General features: G+C 49.5%; 3 protein-coding genes across 4 annotated transcripts in view; 1 reads left to right on the forward strand and 2 right to left on the reverse strand.

Annotated features, from left to right (window-relative positions):
* Positions 1–104, reverse strand: part of LOC134034147 (uncharacterized) — a 16803-nt gene extending 16699 nt beyond the window's left edge. The window contains exon 1 of the mRNA XM_062478519.1: positions 1–104. This exon is cut by the window's left edge and continues 159 nt beyond it. The gene's annotated coding sequence lies outside the window, so the exon portion shown is untranslated.
* A 3041-nt stretch (positions 105–3145) lies between these two features.
* LOC134040108 (splicing factor U2AF 65 kDa subunit-like) lies at positions 3146–11271 on the reverse strand. The gene is made up of 11 exons (XM_062486347.1): positions 11079–11271; positions 10357–10513; positions 9852–9955; positions 9400–9551; positions 9209–9325; positions 8823–8961; positions 8171–8250; positions 4819–4941; positions 4505–4591; positions 3799–4041; positions 3146–3341 (listed from the first exon to the last, which is right to left on the reverse strand). The coding sequence occupies exons 1-11, from the start codon at positions 11125–11127 to the stop codon at positions 3210–3212; spliced, it is 1383 nt and encodes a 460-aa protein (XP_062342331.1). The 5' UTR covers positions 11128–11271; the 3' UTR covers positions 3146–3209.
* Positions 11272–11959: 688 nt separating this feature from the next.
* LOC134040560 (dehydrogenase/reductase SDR family member 7C-B-like) lies at positions 11960–15720 on the forward strand. Of its 2 annotated transcripts, none has more exons than XM_062486520.1 (8): positions 11960–12073; positions 12604–12678; positions 12896–13058; positions 13156–13268; positions 13666–13876; positions 14222–14314; positions 14702–14857; positions 15054–15720. In XM_062486520.1, the coding sequence occupies exons 2-8, from the start codon at positions 12658–12660 to the stop codon at positions 15263–15265; spliced, it is 969 nt and encodes a 322-aa protein (XP_062342504.1). In that variant the 5' UTR covers positions 11960–12073; positions 12604–12657; the 3' UTR covers positions 15266–15720. The 2 variants fall into 2 exon arrangements, with proteins under 2 accessions (XP_062342504.1, XP_062342496.1); XM_062486512.1 differs by having other exon boundaries at positions 11981–12080.
* Positions 15721–15783: the final 63 nt, after the last annotated feature.

The following is a 15783-nucleotide window of genomic DNA, read 5'->3' on the forward strand; positions in this document are numbered from 1 at the left end:
TCCGATTACTATAGTTTTTTAAATAGAGCAGCGGGTCATCCCAATCTCCATCAAATCCCGTGGGTTTGTGCTCGCTCACTGCTCCGTCGCCGACCTCAAACCGTTAATACTGTCTCTACCATAGACTGTATGTACAAGTGAATGGGACGTCCGACCTGGTGCTCAACGGTGCCGGGCATGCTGCCCTCTAGTGGCTGAGCAAAGAAGCTGCAGAAAGCTGCAGAAATGCCTAAAGTCTGCAAGTAGATCGCTTGGTTCAGTTCCTTTACTTTTTTACTATTTAATAGACCGTCTCTCAAATTATTTACATTTTCTCTCAGGGTTTAGGTAGGATTATAGTCTTACAATAGCCTTCTAACCAAACTAAACTAAAGAGAATCTTCCTGAGATTAACAAGAGTTTGGCGGAGAGGAGAGAGACGATATTTATGAAACTATGTGAAGGTGAAGTCCCACATCTCACATGAATACAATGTAGGCTAACTTTTAAGTTAAAATAAACCATTTAAAAAAAAAAAGTTAATAACAACAAAAACAGGTGAGGGATTAGGGCAGGGGGGGTCGGGGGTCAAGGCAGGGGTCAGGACCAGGGTCATACAAGGAAACAGTACACACGTGCAGAGTAGGCAGGCATTTATTCGCGATATGGCAGTCGAGGGGTTAAGGGATTGTACAAAATAAAAATGTTTTCAATTTTGGGACATCCAAAAACACGTTATAAAATACATCATAATCTCATCTAGCAATAATAACACATAGCATGTTTTCCATCGTAATGGGTCCAGAATGAAGCGGCTCGCTACGGAGAATAAACTGATAGTGTTGAGAGTGTTTTAGTAGGCTACTCTCCAGTGGACTACAATTCTGCTATGACCAAAAAATAATTATAAAAATAAAATAATACACATGCTCTAATTAGAGCTCCTAACACCCGGATAATAAAATAACATCATACAGTGAAAAGTGCCGGATAGTTGTATCATGCCTGTAAGTTCAATTAAAAAAGCTTTCAAACCTATAAGGATCATGAAAATATTTGGTTCCTAAGAATACTAAAAGCACAATTAAGTAAATAAATAAGAATCTTCACACACAGAAGGTTAAAGCTTTTAAACGCTTTCAATAGATATACAGAAATTCTTGTTATTTTCAAATTGTTGCTATTTTCCTAACATTTTGTGGCGTAAATTCATCGTTTGATTTGAATGGACCCATTAACATAGGTGTGATTTCTGTCAGCTTTAAATAAAGGCCATTGCTTTTGCTGGTTTGATGTAAACTTGAACCAGCTCCTTGTCTTTTCACCTCTAACGTGTAACACAAAAACACAAAGCATTTTGGGGCAAACCCCTTGAACATTTCTAGGCATGTTGTATACAGTAATTTTCAATGGCATTTTGTGCAATACAGTCAAGCTTAGTTGTATGAAAAAGATGTATGTAAAAATCTAGAGTAGTTTTACCTTTGAACTGGTTAATAATATTGAAAAACTATGTAGCATTACTTAATGTGGGAGAGAGGGGGAGGGAGAGGGGAGTAGGGTAATGGAATGAGAAAGAAAGAGAGAGTGGGGATGAAAACCTAACATATCTTAAAACATGAAATCAGGAAGAGGAGATTAGACCTCTCTCCCTCTCTCCCTCTCTTCCTCCCTCCCTCTCTCTCTCTCTCCCTCCCTCCCTCCCCCTCTCTCTCCCTCGTTTTGTCCTAGCGTCAGCGCAGAATCAGAACTCATGTCGATGGTACATGTCAGGGTCGTAGTATTTTGTGACCACCACTCTGTTGGCGAACTTCCTTCCTGTGAGGGCCTGCATAGCCTTCTGACAGTCAGCTGCAGACACGTACTCTACAAAGATCTGGAGAGAGACAGACAGGTACTGTATAGAGAGACAGACAGGTACTGTATAGAGAGATAGACAGGTACTGTACACAGAGAGAGACAGACAGGTACTGTACAGAGTACTCTGAAAACATCTTTGGTTACTTAAGGAACTGTTTTTTTAATATGCGTGTGTGTGCGCACGTGTCTGTGAATGTGTGTAGATCTGTAGATGTGTGTGTATGGTCCACATCTATGGTCATACAAGGAAACAGTACACACGTGCAGAGTAGGCAGGCATTTATTCGCGATATGGCAGTCGAGGGGTTAAGGGATTGTACAAAATAAAAATGTTTTCAATTTTGGGACATCCAAAAACACGTTATAAAATACATCATAATCTCATCTAGCAATAATAACACATAGCATGTTTTCCATCGTAATGGGTCCAGAATGAAGCGGCTCGCTACGGAGAATAAACTGATAGTGTTGAGAGTGTTTTAGTAGGCTACTCTCCAGTGGACTACAATTCTGCTATGACCAAAAAATAATTATAAAAATAAAATAATACACATGCTCTAATTAGAGCTCCTAACATCCGGATAATAAAATAACATCATACAGTGAAAAGTGCCGGATAGTTGTATCATGCCTGTAAGTTCAATTAAAAAAGCTTTCAAACCTATAAGGATCATGAAAATATTTGGTTCCTAAGAATACTAAAAGCACAATTAAGTAAATAAATAAGAATCTTCACACACAGAAGGTTAAAGCTTTTAAACGCTTTCAATAGATATACAGAAATTCTTGTTATTTTCAAATTGTTGCTATTTTCCTAACATTTTGTGGCGTAAATTCATCGTTTGATTTGAATGGACCCATTAACATAGGTGTGATTTCTGTCAGCTTTAAATAAAGGCCATTGCTTTTGCTGGTTTGATGTAAACTTGAACCAGCTCCTTGTCTTTTCACCTCTAACGTGTAACACAAAAACACAAAGCATTTTGGGGCAAACCCCTTGAACATTTCTAGGCATGTTGTATACAGTAATTTTCAATGGCATTTTGTGCAATACAGTCAAGCTTAGTTGTATGAAAAAGATGTATGTAAAAATCTAGAGTAGTTTTACCTTTGAACTGGTTAATAATATTGAAAAACTATGTAGCATTACTTAATGTGGGAGAGAGGGGGAGGGAGAGGGGAGTAGGGTAATGGAATGAGAAAGAAAGAGAGAGTGGGGATGAAAACCTAACATATCTTAAAACATGAAATCAGGAAGAGGAGATTAGACCTCTCTCCCTCTCTCCCTCTCTTCCTCCCTCCCTCTCTCTCTCTCTCCCTCCCTCCCTCCCCCTCTCTCTCCCTCGTTTTGTCCTAGCGTCAGCGCAGAATCAGAACTCATGTCGATGGTACATGTCAGGGTCGTAGTATTTTGTGACCACCACTCTGTTGGCGAACTTCCTTCCTGTGAGGGCCTGCATAGCCTTCTGACAGTCAGCTGCAGACACGTACTCTACAAAGATCTGGAGAGAGACAGACAGGTACTGTATAGAGAGACAGACAGGTACTGTATAGAGAGATAGACAGGTACTGTACACAGAGAGAGACAGACAGGTACTGTACAGAGTACTCTGAAAACATCTTTGGTTACTTAAGGAACTGTTTTTTTAATATGCGTGTGTGTGCGCACGTGTCTGTGAATGTGTGTAGATCTGTAGATGTGTGTGTATGGTCCACATCTGTGTGTCCACATCTGTGTGTGTGTGTCTGAGGGTGTCCCCATGTGTGTGTGTGTGTCCACATCTGTGTGTGTGTGTGAGGGTGTCCACATCTGTGTGTGTGAGGGTGTCCCCATGTGTGTGTGTGTCCACATCTGTGTGTGTGTGTGTGTGTGTGTGTGAGGGTGTCCCCATGTGTGTGTGTGTGTCCACATCTGTGTGTTTGTGTGTGAGGGTGTCCCCACGCGTCTCCCCGTCTCACCTTGCCGCAGCCCGCCACGTCCACGCCCTCCAGGGGCCGGGGGATCTGGATGGAGCGCACGCCGCCGTACTTGCAGCACTCGTCCCGGACGTCCTCCAGGATCTCCTCGTAGTCCTCGTCCTCCACCAGATCCTCGGGCATCACCATGTTGAGCAGGCACAGCACCTCCGTGGGCACGCCCGACGTCTGCAGACGCTGCAGCCCAGGCACCTGCAGCGTCACCGGGGCCTCGATGACCGCCGCCTGAGGGGTGGAGGGAGGCGTAAGGGGTGGAGGTGTAGGGAGGTGTAGAGTGGTGTGTAGGGGTGGAGGTGTAGAGTGGTGTGTAGGGGTGGAGGTGTAGAGGGGTGGAGGGGTGTGTAGGGGTGGAGGTGTAGAGGGGTGGAGGGGTGTGTAGGGGTGGAGGTGTAGAGGGGTGGAGGGGTGTGTAGGGGTGGAGGTGTAGAGGGGTGGAGGGGTGTGTAGGGGTGGAGGTGGAGAGGTGTAGAGGGGTGTGTAGGGGTGGAGGTGTAGAGGGGGGGAGCTGAAGGTGAAGGGAGGCGTAAGGGGTGGAGGTGTAGGAAGGTGTAGAGGGGTGGAGGTGTAACTATGTAGGTTTTAGGTTTGATTACTGGGAAACAGTCCTGAGCAGGAGTGTGTAATCGAGTGAGTGTGTGAGTGTGAGTGTGTGTGTGTGTGTGTGTGAGGTCACAGAGGAGCGGCTCACAGGGTTGGAGTTCTTGGCTCCCACGCTGGCTCTCTGGACGATTAGCTTCTTATCTCCCAGCTGCATCCCATTTAGACCTGCTACTGCCTGACCACACACACACACACACCCACCCACCCCCACCCACCCACACACACACACACACACACACACACAGGAAGCCACATAGACCACGGGGAATGAAAGAGTCACTCACTGGCTTTCACTGGCCAACCGAAAGCCTGAGTCAATATTTCAACTGAATGAACCAATCACCGCTAGACGAGATTTCGAGCAGACCAATCGCATTGCGCGTTCGTCATGTCACGCATTACCTGGTCAGTGGCACTGACGTCGACGTATTCACAGAAGGCGTATCCCTTGGACAGCGACGTGGCACTGTCCTTCACCAGGTTGAAGGCTTTGAGAGGCCCAAAGGATGTCAGCAGCTCCTTCACCTGGAGGAGAGAGAAACAGGGGAGGAGAGGGGGGAGGAGAGAGGAACAGGGGAGGAGAGGGGGGAGGAGAGAGGAACAGGGGAGGAGAGAGGAACAGGGGAGGAGAGAGAAACAGGGGAGGAGAGAGGAACAGGGGAGGAGAGAGAAACAGGGGAGGAGAGGGGGGAGGAGAGAGGAACAGGGGAGGAGAGAGGAACAGGGGAGGAGAGAGAAACAGGGGAGGAGAGAGGAACAGGGGAGGAGAGAGAAACAGGGGAGGAGGGGGGGGGGGGAGAGAGAAACAGGGGAGGAGAGGGGGGAGGAGAGAGGAACAGGGGAGGAGAGAGAAACAGGGGAGGAGAGGGGGGAGGAGAGAGGAACAGGGGAGGAGAGAGGAACAGGGGAGGAGAGAGAAACAGGGGAGGAGAGAGGAACAGGGGAGGAGAGAGAAACAGGGGAGGAGGGGGGGGGAGGAGAGAGAAACAGGGGAGGAGAGGGGGGAGGAGAGAGGAACAGGGGAGGAGAGAGAAACAGGGGAGGAGAGGGGGGAGGAGAGAGGAACAGGGGAGGAGAGGGGGGAGGAGAGAGGAACAGGGGAGGAGAGAGGAACAGGGGAGGAGAGAGAAACAGGGGAGGAGAGAGGAACAGGGGAGGAGAGAGAAACAGGGGAGGAGGGGGGGGGAGGAGAGAGAAACAGGGGAGGAGAGGGGGGAGGAGAGAGGAATAGGGGAGGAGAGAGAAACAGGGGAGGAGAGGGGGGAGGAGAGAGGAACAGGGGAGGAGAGGGGGAAGGAGAGAGAAACAGGGGAGGGGAAGAGAAACGGGAGGGGAAGAGAAACAGGGGAGGGGAAGGAGAGAGAAACAGGGGAGGGGAAGGAGAGAGAAACAGGGGAGGGGAAGACAGAGAAACAGGGGAGGGGAGGGGGAGGAGAGAGAAACAGGGGAGGGGGAGGAGAGAGAAACAGGGGAGGGGAGGGGAAGAGAAACAGGGGAGGGGAAGACAGAGAAACAGGGGAGGGGAGGGGGAGGAGAGAGAAACAGGGGAGGGGGAGGAGAGAGAAACAGGGGAGGGGAGGGGAAGAGAAACAGGGGAGGGGAAGACAGAGAAACAGGGGAGGGGAGGGGGAGGAGAGAGAAACAGGGGAGGGGGAGGAGAGAGAAACAGGGGAGGGGAGGGGAAGAGAAACAGGGGAGGGGAAGAGAGAAAAACAGGGGAGGGGAGGGGGAGGAGAGAGAAACAGGGGAGGGGGAGGAGAGAGAAACAGAGGAGGGGGGGAGGGGAGAGAAACAGAGGAGGGGGGGAGGGGAGGAGGAGGTGAGCAGGGATGCTGGAACACTCCACAGCCGATCCACTGAGTGAATTCTAAACCTCCATCTAGTCCTCATTAACACGGGGGGGCATCACATCCTCTGTGAGGAGGATGGGGGGGGGTCTAAGGCGAGAGGCCCTTTTCAGAGCCTTACATGATAGGGTTGAGTACATATCTATTCTGTCAGTTCATATTGGGACCTGGGTGGTGGATCGGTGCGTGTGTGTGTTCACTGCAAGGCTTCTGGAGAGCAGCCAGGGTGAAACTGCTCAGAACAGCACTCAAGATGTGTGTCGAAAGTTTAGGCAGATATAAAGATATTGTTACTCCCTTTCCTCCGCATACGATGATGTTTAACTTTAAAAAGCTGGATAACAGCTGGATATGACTTATCAGAAGAGCTAAAAAATAGTTTATTTCCATTAGTTAGTTCAAATATCCCCTAACATTGCCTCTTCAAGCTCTGAGCCACCCAGCTCCAGCTGAGGGTTTGGTGGTCAGATACCCAGGAGCCGCTATCGTGTGTGTGTGTGTGTGCGTGTGTGGAGGGGGGAGTCATCGCCCCCCGCAGGCTTGGAGGAATGTATCCGTGCGCGGGTCGGAAAGTCTTACTTGCCTGGTGTTAGGTGTTGGCATGGCAGCCGTAGATGAGTGCTACAGAACATGAACTAAGGATCTTACTGGCCCCTAGCTGGGGACAAAGTGAGGGAACAAAAAACGAAAGAGCTCAGTGAGTTTCAATTGGTTTATCAGTGACTGCAAGAGTCCAAATCATAATAAATAATAAGTATATTCATAATTGTAAGGCTAGAAAGAACACTGGATACGAAACGGGGTTACATAAACGTTTTTTTTGAAGGATTTATTTTTTTACTAAGGAGATTGAATGGAAAGTTAGAATCCATTTGATCAACTGGACAGACAATCACAATATTACAAACATATTCAACCATGCCTGCAATTCAATTCAACCTCTCTCCACCTCTCTCCACCTCTCTCCACCTCTCTCCACCTCTCTCCACCTCTCTCCTCCTCTCTCCTCCTCTCTCCTCCTCTCTCCTCCTCTCTCCACCTCTCTCCACCTCTCTCCTCCTCTCTCCACCTCTCTCCTCCTCTCTCCTCCTCTCTCCACCTCTCTCCTCTCTCCTCCTCTCTCCACCTCTCTCTGGAATGACTCTGCAGTGGTTTATAAGTCTTCAGTTAACATGGCAGTCGGGCGACTTGTATCGCCCATTTATAAACCCTGTACATGCCAGTGTGTGATGACAGCCTATTATGAACCGGACTTGGCTTACCTTTATCAAATCAGCATGGTTAACATGAGAAATGAGTATATACAGCTAAACAGTTAGTTTCAGTTAATCCCACCATCTCCAACACCATCGCTAACCCTCCACATGAACAGCAATGCAACATCCCAACTTTGTGTTTTTAGAAGATTACAAACACACTCCTGATTTAAACAGATTTGTCATGTGAGCGCTGACAGCACATGCACACAGAAGATACCCTGCTTCCCAGGGCTGTGATACTGACCCCAGCCTCAAGGGGGAAGGCCAACCACATCATTACAGTTGCGTTCACTCTACTAGGAATGTCAACACTGTTATGACCAGATAGCAAGTGGGAGGAGTCAGCCCACTGTACCTCTTGTACCTGTCATGTATGCAAGTACCTTTTCATGTGACCAGTACCTGGTCATGTGACTGAGTACTGTAATATAACAGTACCTGGTCATGTGACTACGAGTCTGAGTACCTTGTCATGTGACTGAGTACATGGTCATGTGACTAAGAGTCTGAGTGCCTGGTCATGTGACTAAGTCTGAGTAGCTAGTCATGTGACTGAGCAGCTGGTCATGTCACTGAGTACCTGGTCATGTGACTGAGTACCTGGTCATGTGACTGAGTACCTGGTCATGTGACTGAGAGTCTGAGTACCTGGTCATCATTGAGATAGTTAGGTAGGCCGCCGATGAACAGTTTGTGCGGGGAGTCAGGGACCACTGTGGACACCACACCTTCAAACACAAACAGACAAACCAGGAAACTGTTTAGACACCATCTGTGCACTGCAGACAGTTCCTAGGTCCAGTACACAGTGAGACAGTGTCAGGAGACAGTGAGATGGGTTCAGGAGACAGTGAGATGGGTTCAGGAGACAGTGAGATGGGTTCAGGAGACAGTGAGACGGGTTCAGGAGACAGCGAGACAGTGTCAGGAGACAGTGAGACGGGTTCAGGAGACAGTGAGACAGGTTCAGGAGACAGTGTCAGGAGAAAGTGAGACGGGTCCAGTACACAGTGAGACAGTGTCAGGAGACAGTGAGACGGGTTCAGGAGACAGTGAGACAGTGTCAGGAGACAGTAGGACGGGTCCAGGAGACAGTGAGACAGTGTCAGGAGACAGTGAGACGGGTTCAGGAGACAGTGAGACGGGTTCAGGAGACAGTGAGACAGTGTCAGGAGACAGTGAGACGGGTCCAGGAGACAGTGAGACAATGTCAGGAGACAGTGAGACGGGTTGAGGAGACAGTGAGACGGGTTGAGGAGACAGCGAGACGGGTTCAGGAGACAGCGAGACAGGTACGTACCTGGGACATGGAAAGCTGGCTGTTCGGAGATCCCAGGCAGGGGTCTGTAGTCATGGGGACGGCGGATCTTCAGAGACTGACCCTGGAAGATGATGCCATCGAACGCCATGGCCTGGGTGGTCTCATCCACGGACCGGAACTGGACAACAAGGGGTTGAAGGAAGAGTCCAAATACACGTTGGTTTAAACCATTTCCTAACTTAAAAATTCAGGTCTGATCTTAGGCTGAGCCACTGATGGGAAATCATGATGTTAATCTGTGTGCCGTTTAAAAAACCCAGTCCACAACTGTCAACTGGTTTGCTTTCAAATAATACTGGCACATATCTGTTTCATCGAGAGTTTCAGGTTAACCCTGACTCGGATTTAACAGGGTTCTTTCGTACCTCGAGGAAGGCGAAGTTCTTGTCCTGGTTGATCTGCACAGCCAGCACTGGGTTGCTGGGGGCTTGGGACAGGCCAGCCAGGCGCATCTGGGCGTTGAAGAACTCTGCCATGGACTCCTAGAGGGAAGACAGGCAGAGGAGAGGGAGTGGGTCACCTCATCACATGCAGGGGGTCAGGGGTCAGGGCTCACCTCTGTCACTCCAAAGGGGATGTTTCCAACGTAGAGCCGGCGTGCTTGCCTGGTCATCTGGCTCCCCACGATGGGCACCTGTGTGGGGGTGACGGCCACGCCCGCAGTGGTGGAGGGGGCCAGCAGGGCGATGGTGGGGATCTGCCCCGCCGCTGGGGACGGCAGGAGGGATGCGTTTGATTTGTGTAGCGGGCTGCACCGTCTCTCTCTCTCTCGCTCGCTTACTCTGTCTCTCTATCGCTCTCCGTCTCCCCCCACACTCTCTTTTCTCTCCCCCTCTCTCATTCTCTGTCTTTTTCTTCCTCGCTTTCTCCCCCTCTGTTCCACTCCCACTTTTTTCCCCATTCCCCTTCTCTCCCTTTATCCTATCGTTTAACCATCCATCCATCTAACAAAGTCAGTCCACCCACCCAGCCCGCTAGCCCAGCCCAACAGACCGCAGGTCGAGCTACCTTGCATTGCTTTGTATTGCAGGGGTGTGATGTGTTCAAAGCCAGGGGGAGGGACATCCCAGTACTTGCAGGTCCGTTTCTTCTTGGTTCTCCTGGGAGAGTAGCTGAGAGGATGTCGGAGAGTTAGTCTGGCTCTGTGACTCACCGCTCGTACTTGCATGTGTGTGTACGTTCATTCCTGAACTCTCTACGGTCAACTGTTTGTACTCTGTCTTATTTATATAACTTGCGAATGACTCAGTATTATCATGTCAGTGTGTATTCTCATCTACGAGATCATCCGATACACTGTGCCGGTATTGTAGCATACTTGCGTGTATCCTAGAGGAGGAGGAGGAGAAAGGTTTGGAAGAGGAAGAGGGGGAAGAGGAGAAAGATGTGAAAGGAGAGAAAAAAAGAGAAGAGGAGGAGGAGCTAGAGGAAGATGCGGGAGAAGAGGAGCAAGGAAAAACTAGGAGAAGGAGGAGGTGGAAAAGGAGGAGGTGTCTGCTGGGTGATGGTCTACCTGTGCTTCTTGTGGTCTCGTGAGGAGCTGCGCTCGCTGCTCCTCCTGTCTCTGCTCCGGCTGTTCTTCTCCCTGCTACGGCTCCAGCTGCGACGCTTATCGCTGTGGCTCGGAGAACCACTACCACTCCTCTTCTTGTGCCTCTCCTTCTCCCTCTCTGACGAGGAGCAGGGGGGGGGGGTGCAGGGGGGAGGAGAATGAGAGAGGCAGGTGATCAGGTGAACATGGAAAGCCCTCCATGCTCGGTAACTCCAGTAGTTCCTTCTACGTAAAACCATCTAGTGTTCCCTTGGTCTCTTATGCAGTGTTTGTGTGCAGTTGTTTTCAGTACAATGACGATCATCTCATCATTTAATATTTTATAGCTGTATATTGTGCTACGGAGTTCAGTTCAGAGGGCTGCTACTTAAGCATCTGTCAACCCAAACCCATTGCAAATCCAACGCCACAAATTGATAATAAATTGCCCTGACAGTTGGATAGACCTCTATAACTTATAACTTATGGTACTAGCTCCACCGTACAGCTACTGTACAGTCTAACTAGCTAATACAGCCAGATATTTAAATGTTGTTGTCACAATTGGGCAAGTTGGTTTATTCAAGCATATTGTAACCAGATGTTTAAACAGCTATAGCTAGCTACAGTACAGTTACTACATTAGCATGACAGCTAGCCAGCTAGCACTGCCTCAGTATTGAGACATTGACAAAAAGGCTCACCTTGTCGATTCTCGCTCAGCTGTTTTTCGAATTCCTCAAAATCCGACATATTTTGTCAGGCAACAACAAACTGTAGTGGTGACTGAAAGACGCGTGTTGTCACGCAGGCTGCACTAGCCACTTTACTAGGCTGCACAATCACAAACTGACAGTCTGACATTGATTATTCCAGTCTTCCAAGAGACCTGCACCGAATCTGTACTGCCGTGCTCCGCCTCTTTCACAGACCGCGATGTAGACGCTGTCAGGAGGATGTCCGGTAACGGCGAGTGTATCCCGGTCGTTTGGAGATCAGCGAATCCGCTGCCAACATCCTTTAGCCGCTTCCCGTTTTTATTCAATGAGATCAGATAGTAAACTAGAGTGCACTGTAATACGTTTATTGTTAATATATAGTTTACATGTAATATATTTTATAGGATTTTCATCCAACCAATGAAATAATTTAACAACAAATGCTCTTTAACAAATTTGCTAATCTACAGTGTGAAACCTGTACTCTTAGTCCTTCTCTCCTCTCCCTGTCTCTTTCTGGGTGTCTCTGTGCGTGTGTGTACGTGTGTTTGGTGTGTGTGTGTTTTTGGTGTGCACCATTTTGTCTCCTGGGGGTGGTGCTCTGCATGAACACTGACCTATACAGAGCTTTGACACCTGTCTCTCCCCCTTCCCCCCTCCTCCTCCCTCTCCCCTCCCCCCTCCCCAGGCTTTTAAAGTGTATGACCGAGGCTACCATGCTAAACATAACATGCGTACATCCTACAGTACATGGCAAACGACTGACTCAGCTGTGTGCTATTAAAAGAGATCCAATCCTGGGTGTTGACAGAGGGGGGGGGGGGGGGGGAGGCCAGAGGAGAGGCCAGGGAGGAGGCTAGCCTCCAGGGTCTCTGTAGGAGGGAGCCAGGCAGGGACTTACTGTTTGGTCACTCCAGAGAGGAAGTTACCAGGGACACAAAGAGAAGAGCTCTCCCCAGGAAGCAGAGAGGAGACTGACAGTAAGAGGTGCTCAGTTGTTTAATAACAATCTCTGTGTGTGTGGTGTGGTGTGTGTGTGTATGTGTGTGAAGAGGGTGTGTGCGTGTGAGGAGGGTGTGTGTGTGGTGCATGTGTGAGGAGAATGTGTGTGTGTGTGAGTAAGTAAGAGGGTGGGGGTGGGTGGGTGGGGGGACAGCTGTATTCCACTCCTCATGGTCTGTAAACGGCTACTGTTAGTTTGATGGCTTATGGCAAAGGCCTTGTGTTGAAGTACTGCAACCTATTGTAAGCCCTATTTATGTACCTCCCACCCATGGATCATATGTACATACAGCACATGTACACAGTACCAGTCTAATTGAATGGGAAAATGTGTCCAAACCTTTGACTGGTACTGTATATCAATATATCTGTATAACTTGAATTGAAGGTGTCATCCTAGACTGCTGTTCTTTAGATTCTCATTCAGTATATCCCATATTTCTTGTTGTTTTGTATAGTCTGAATGATTTCAAAGTTTTGTTATAAAATGTGACTGTTTTCTCTCCAGAGTGACAGAATATCCAGACCTTAGATGATTTCTTGAAGACCCAGCTGGATCATCATGGACCTGGATAGCTTAATGGTAAGAAACTGTGTAATTAGTGTTACTGCTTCCAATGTTTAGTATTGTCTGATTATAGAAATAGTCTTAAGTAACCATATTCATGATGTTTATGAATGTGTGGTTTTGTGTGCACATTCATGTCTGTGTATATGTATGTTTGTGTGGTGTGTGTGCTCCTGTGCGTGCCTGCATTCATGTGTGTGTGTGTGTGTGTGTGTGTGTGTGTGTGTTCCAGAACGTGGAGCTGAGCCTGACCATCATCCTGCTGGTGCCGCTGGTGGTGGTTGTCACGGCAGGTGTGTTCTACTTGTACTCTGTCGTGCTGCGGCTCGTCTCCAAGGTTACCGTACGCAACAAGGTGGTGGTCATCACAGACGCTCTGTCCGCTCTCGGGAGAGGTACAGTTGATACCGTTTTCGATGTCGTCGAAGCTTGCAGATCGCTCAAGTTCTCAGGGTTGCATCCTTACATTTTACTTCTGCATCTTGTGGGCAGAATGTGCCAAGATTTTCCACCAGGGCGGCGCTAGACTGATCCTGTGTGGGAAGAGCTGGGAGAGGCTGGACCTTCTGGCTGAGGAGCTGGCCAGTGCTTCCGACCCGAGTCTGGTCAGTACCACCAGCTAGGATCCAAAACTCAAGGTCACGGTTCATGTTTCCCCTTTAGGCCAAGAGGAAACATCCATGTGGTCCAAGCAGAGACAAGCACAGATACTGTAGGATATGTTAACATTTACATTTAGCAGACGCTCTTATCCAGAGCAACTTACAGTAAGTACAGGGATATTCCCCCCGAGGCAAGTAGGGTGAAGTGCCTTTCCCAAGGACACCACGTCATTTGCACGGCCGGGAATCAAACCGGCAACCTTCTGATTAATAGCCCGATTCCCTAACCACTCAGCCATCTGACGCCCTGACCAATAGAGATTGAGCAGTTATCCAGTCTGGATCCTCGGGGGTTCCTTCACTCTCACCTCCCTTCTCCCCCCTCCCCCCCCACCCCCAGACCTTCCCCCCTAAGGTGGTGCAGCTGGACTTCGGAGATATGGAGTGCCTGCCGGAGGTGATCACGGAGGTGCTGGACTGCTATGGCTGTCTGGATGTGCTCATCCTCAACAACAGTCTGAAGGTGCGAGGCCCCGTCCAGAACCTGTCCCTGCAGATGGACAAGGCTGTCATGGACAACAACTACTTCGGACCTGTGACACTGGCCAAAGGTGACGCCTCTTTGAAAATACAAGCGTTAATATCGACAGGGAAAACATGGGTTGATTGTTTATTTGGCGTGATGATGCAAGCGTGGTAAGTAAGGTAAATATCTTATCACTGTCCCACTTTCTCTCCCTCTTGACTCGATTCTCTCTCGTCTATCTCCCCCTGCCCTCCCAAACCTATTTTTATATCTATACTCCTGTCACTATTTGTCCTCTCTCTGTCCCCTGGCACCCTTGAACACACACACCTCTCTCTACATCCCCTGTCACTTTCCCTCTCTCTCCTCTGTCCTCTCTCTCCTGCCCTCCCCCCTTCTCTCCCCACCCCCACCTCCCTCCTCCCTGCAGGCCTGCTCCCCTCCATGATCTCCAGGAGGACAGGTCACCTGCTGCTGGTGAACAGCATCCAGGGCAAGCTGGCCATGCCCTTCAGGACCACCTGTGAGTCCCTGCTGGTCCACCTTCTGCACACCCACACAGGAAACACTCACCTGAACACCACTCACCTGAACACCACTCACCTGAACACCACTCACCTGAACACCACTCACCTGAACACCACTCACCTGAACACCACTCACCTGAACACCACTCACCTGAACACCACTCACCTGAACACCACTCACCTGAACACCACTCACCTGAACACCACTCACCTGAACACCACTCACCTGAATCACAACCACATAACTGAAGACCACTTAACTGAACACCCTTCACCTGAACACCAGTCAACTAAACACCACTTACAGTAGCTGAGCACCACTCAACAACCACTCACCTGAACATCCTTCACCCGAAGTCACATGCATGTGGGGTGTGCCCCAGACGCGGCCTCCAAGCATGCGGTGCAGGCCTTCTTTGACTGCCTGAGAGCCGAGGTCCAGGAGTACGGCATCCTGGTCAGCACTCTGAGCACCACCTTCATCAGCTCCCCTACACCACCCTCAGAGGAGGACAACCCCACACCCTCCGTCTGGTCAGGTGAGAGAGAGAGAGAGAGAGAGAGAGAGAGAGAGAGAGAGAGAGAGAGAGAGAGAGGCGGAAGACATTGAGAGATTGAGCGTGAGAGACGGAGATAGAGGAAGAAGGGAGGGAGAGAGGGAGGGAGGAGGATGAAAGGTGGAGAGACAAACACAGACAGAGAGGTGTGACAGGTGGTTACCCCCCCCCCCTCCAGTGTTCTCCAGGAAGGAGGTCTTCGGCGTGACGGCCGAGGAGGCGGCGGCTGAGCTGGTGAAGACGCTGAGCAGCAGGAAGCAGGAAGTGATCATGGCGCGCTCGCTGCCCAAGGCCGCCATCTACGCACGCTCCTTCTTCCCCAACGTGTTCTTCGCCGTGATGGCGGCCGGCGTGAGGAACGCTGCCGCCGTAGAGGAACTGGAGCAGTAGAGACTGAGGGAATGGAGAAGATGGAGGGAGAGGCGACCGGATGGAGAGACAGAGAGATGGAGGGAGAGGTGCTAGGGTGGAGAGACAGAGAGATGGAGGGAGAGGTGCTAGGGTGGAGAGACAGAGAGATGGAGGGAGAGGTGCTAGGGTGGAGAGACAGAGAGATGGAGGGAGAGGTGCTAGGGTGGAGAGACAGAGAGATGGAAGGAGAGGCGACCGGATGGAGAGACAGAGAGATGGAAAGATGGAGGGAGATGTGACAGGATGGAGAGACAGAGAGATGGAGAGATGACGAGATGCCCTAACCCTAATAAAAACAGGAAATATTGTTACTTTCATTCACTCATTAATGAAACACAGACGAAGCTTGGTTGAATGAGCTCAAATGAGAAGTAGGACAGCATTGAAATGTTGTAACCACTCAACCGCAAAATAAACGATGTTTAGATGTATTATCCTGGCTTCTTTCATTTGTTCAAGGCATATGTAAAAGCAGTCTCTAAAGACACAAGGGTGAC

This window comes from Osmerus eperlanus, chromosome 2 (genome assembly GCF_963692335.1).
Source record: "Osmerus eperlanus chromosome 2, fOsmEpe2.1, whole genome shotgun sequence".
Taxonomy (NCBI): Eukaryota; Metazoa; Chordata; class Actinopteri; order Osmeriformes; family Osmeridae; genus Osmerus; species Osmerus eperlanus.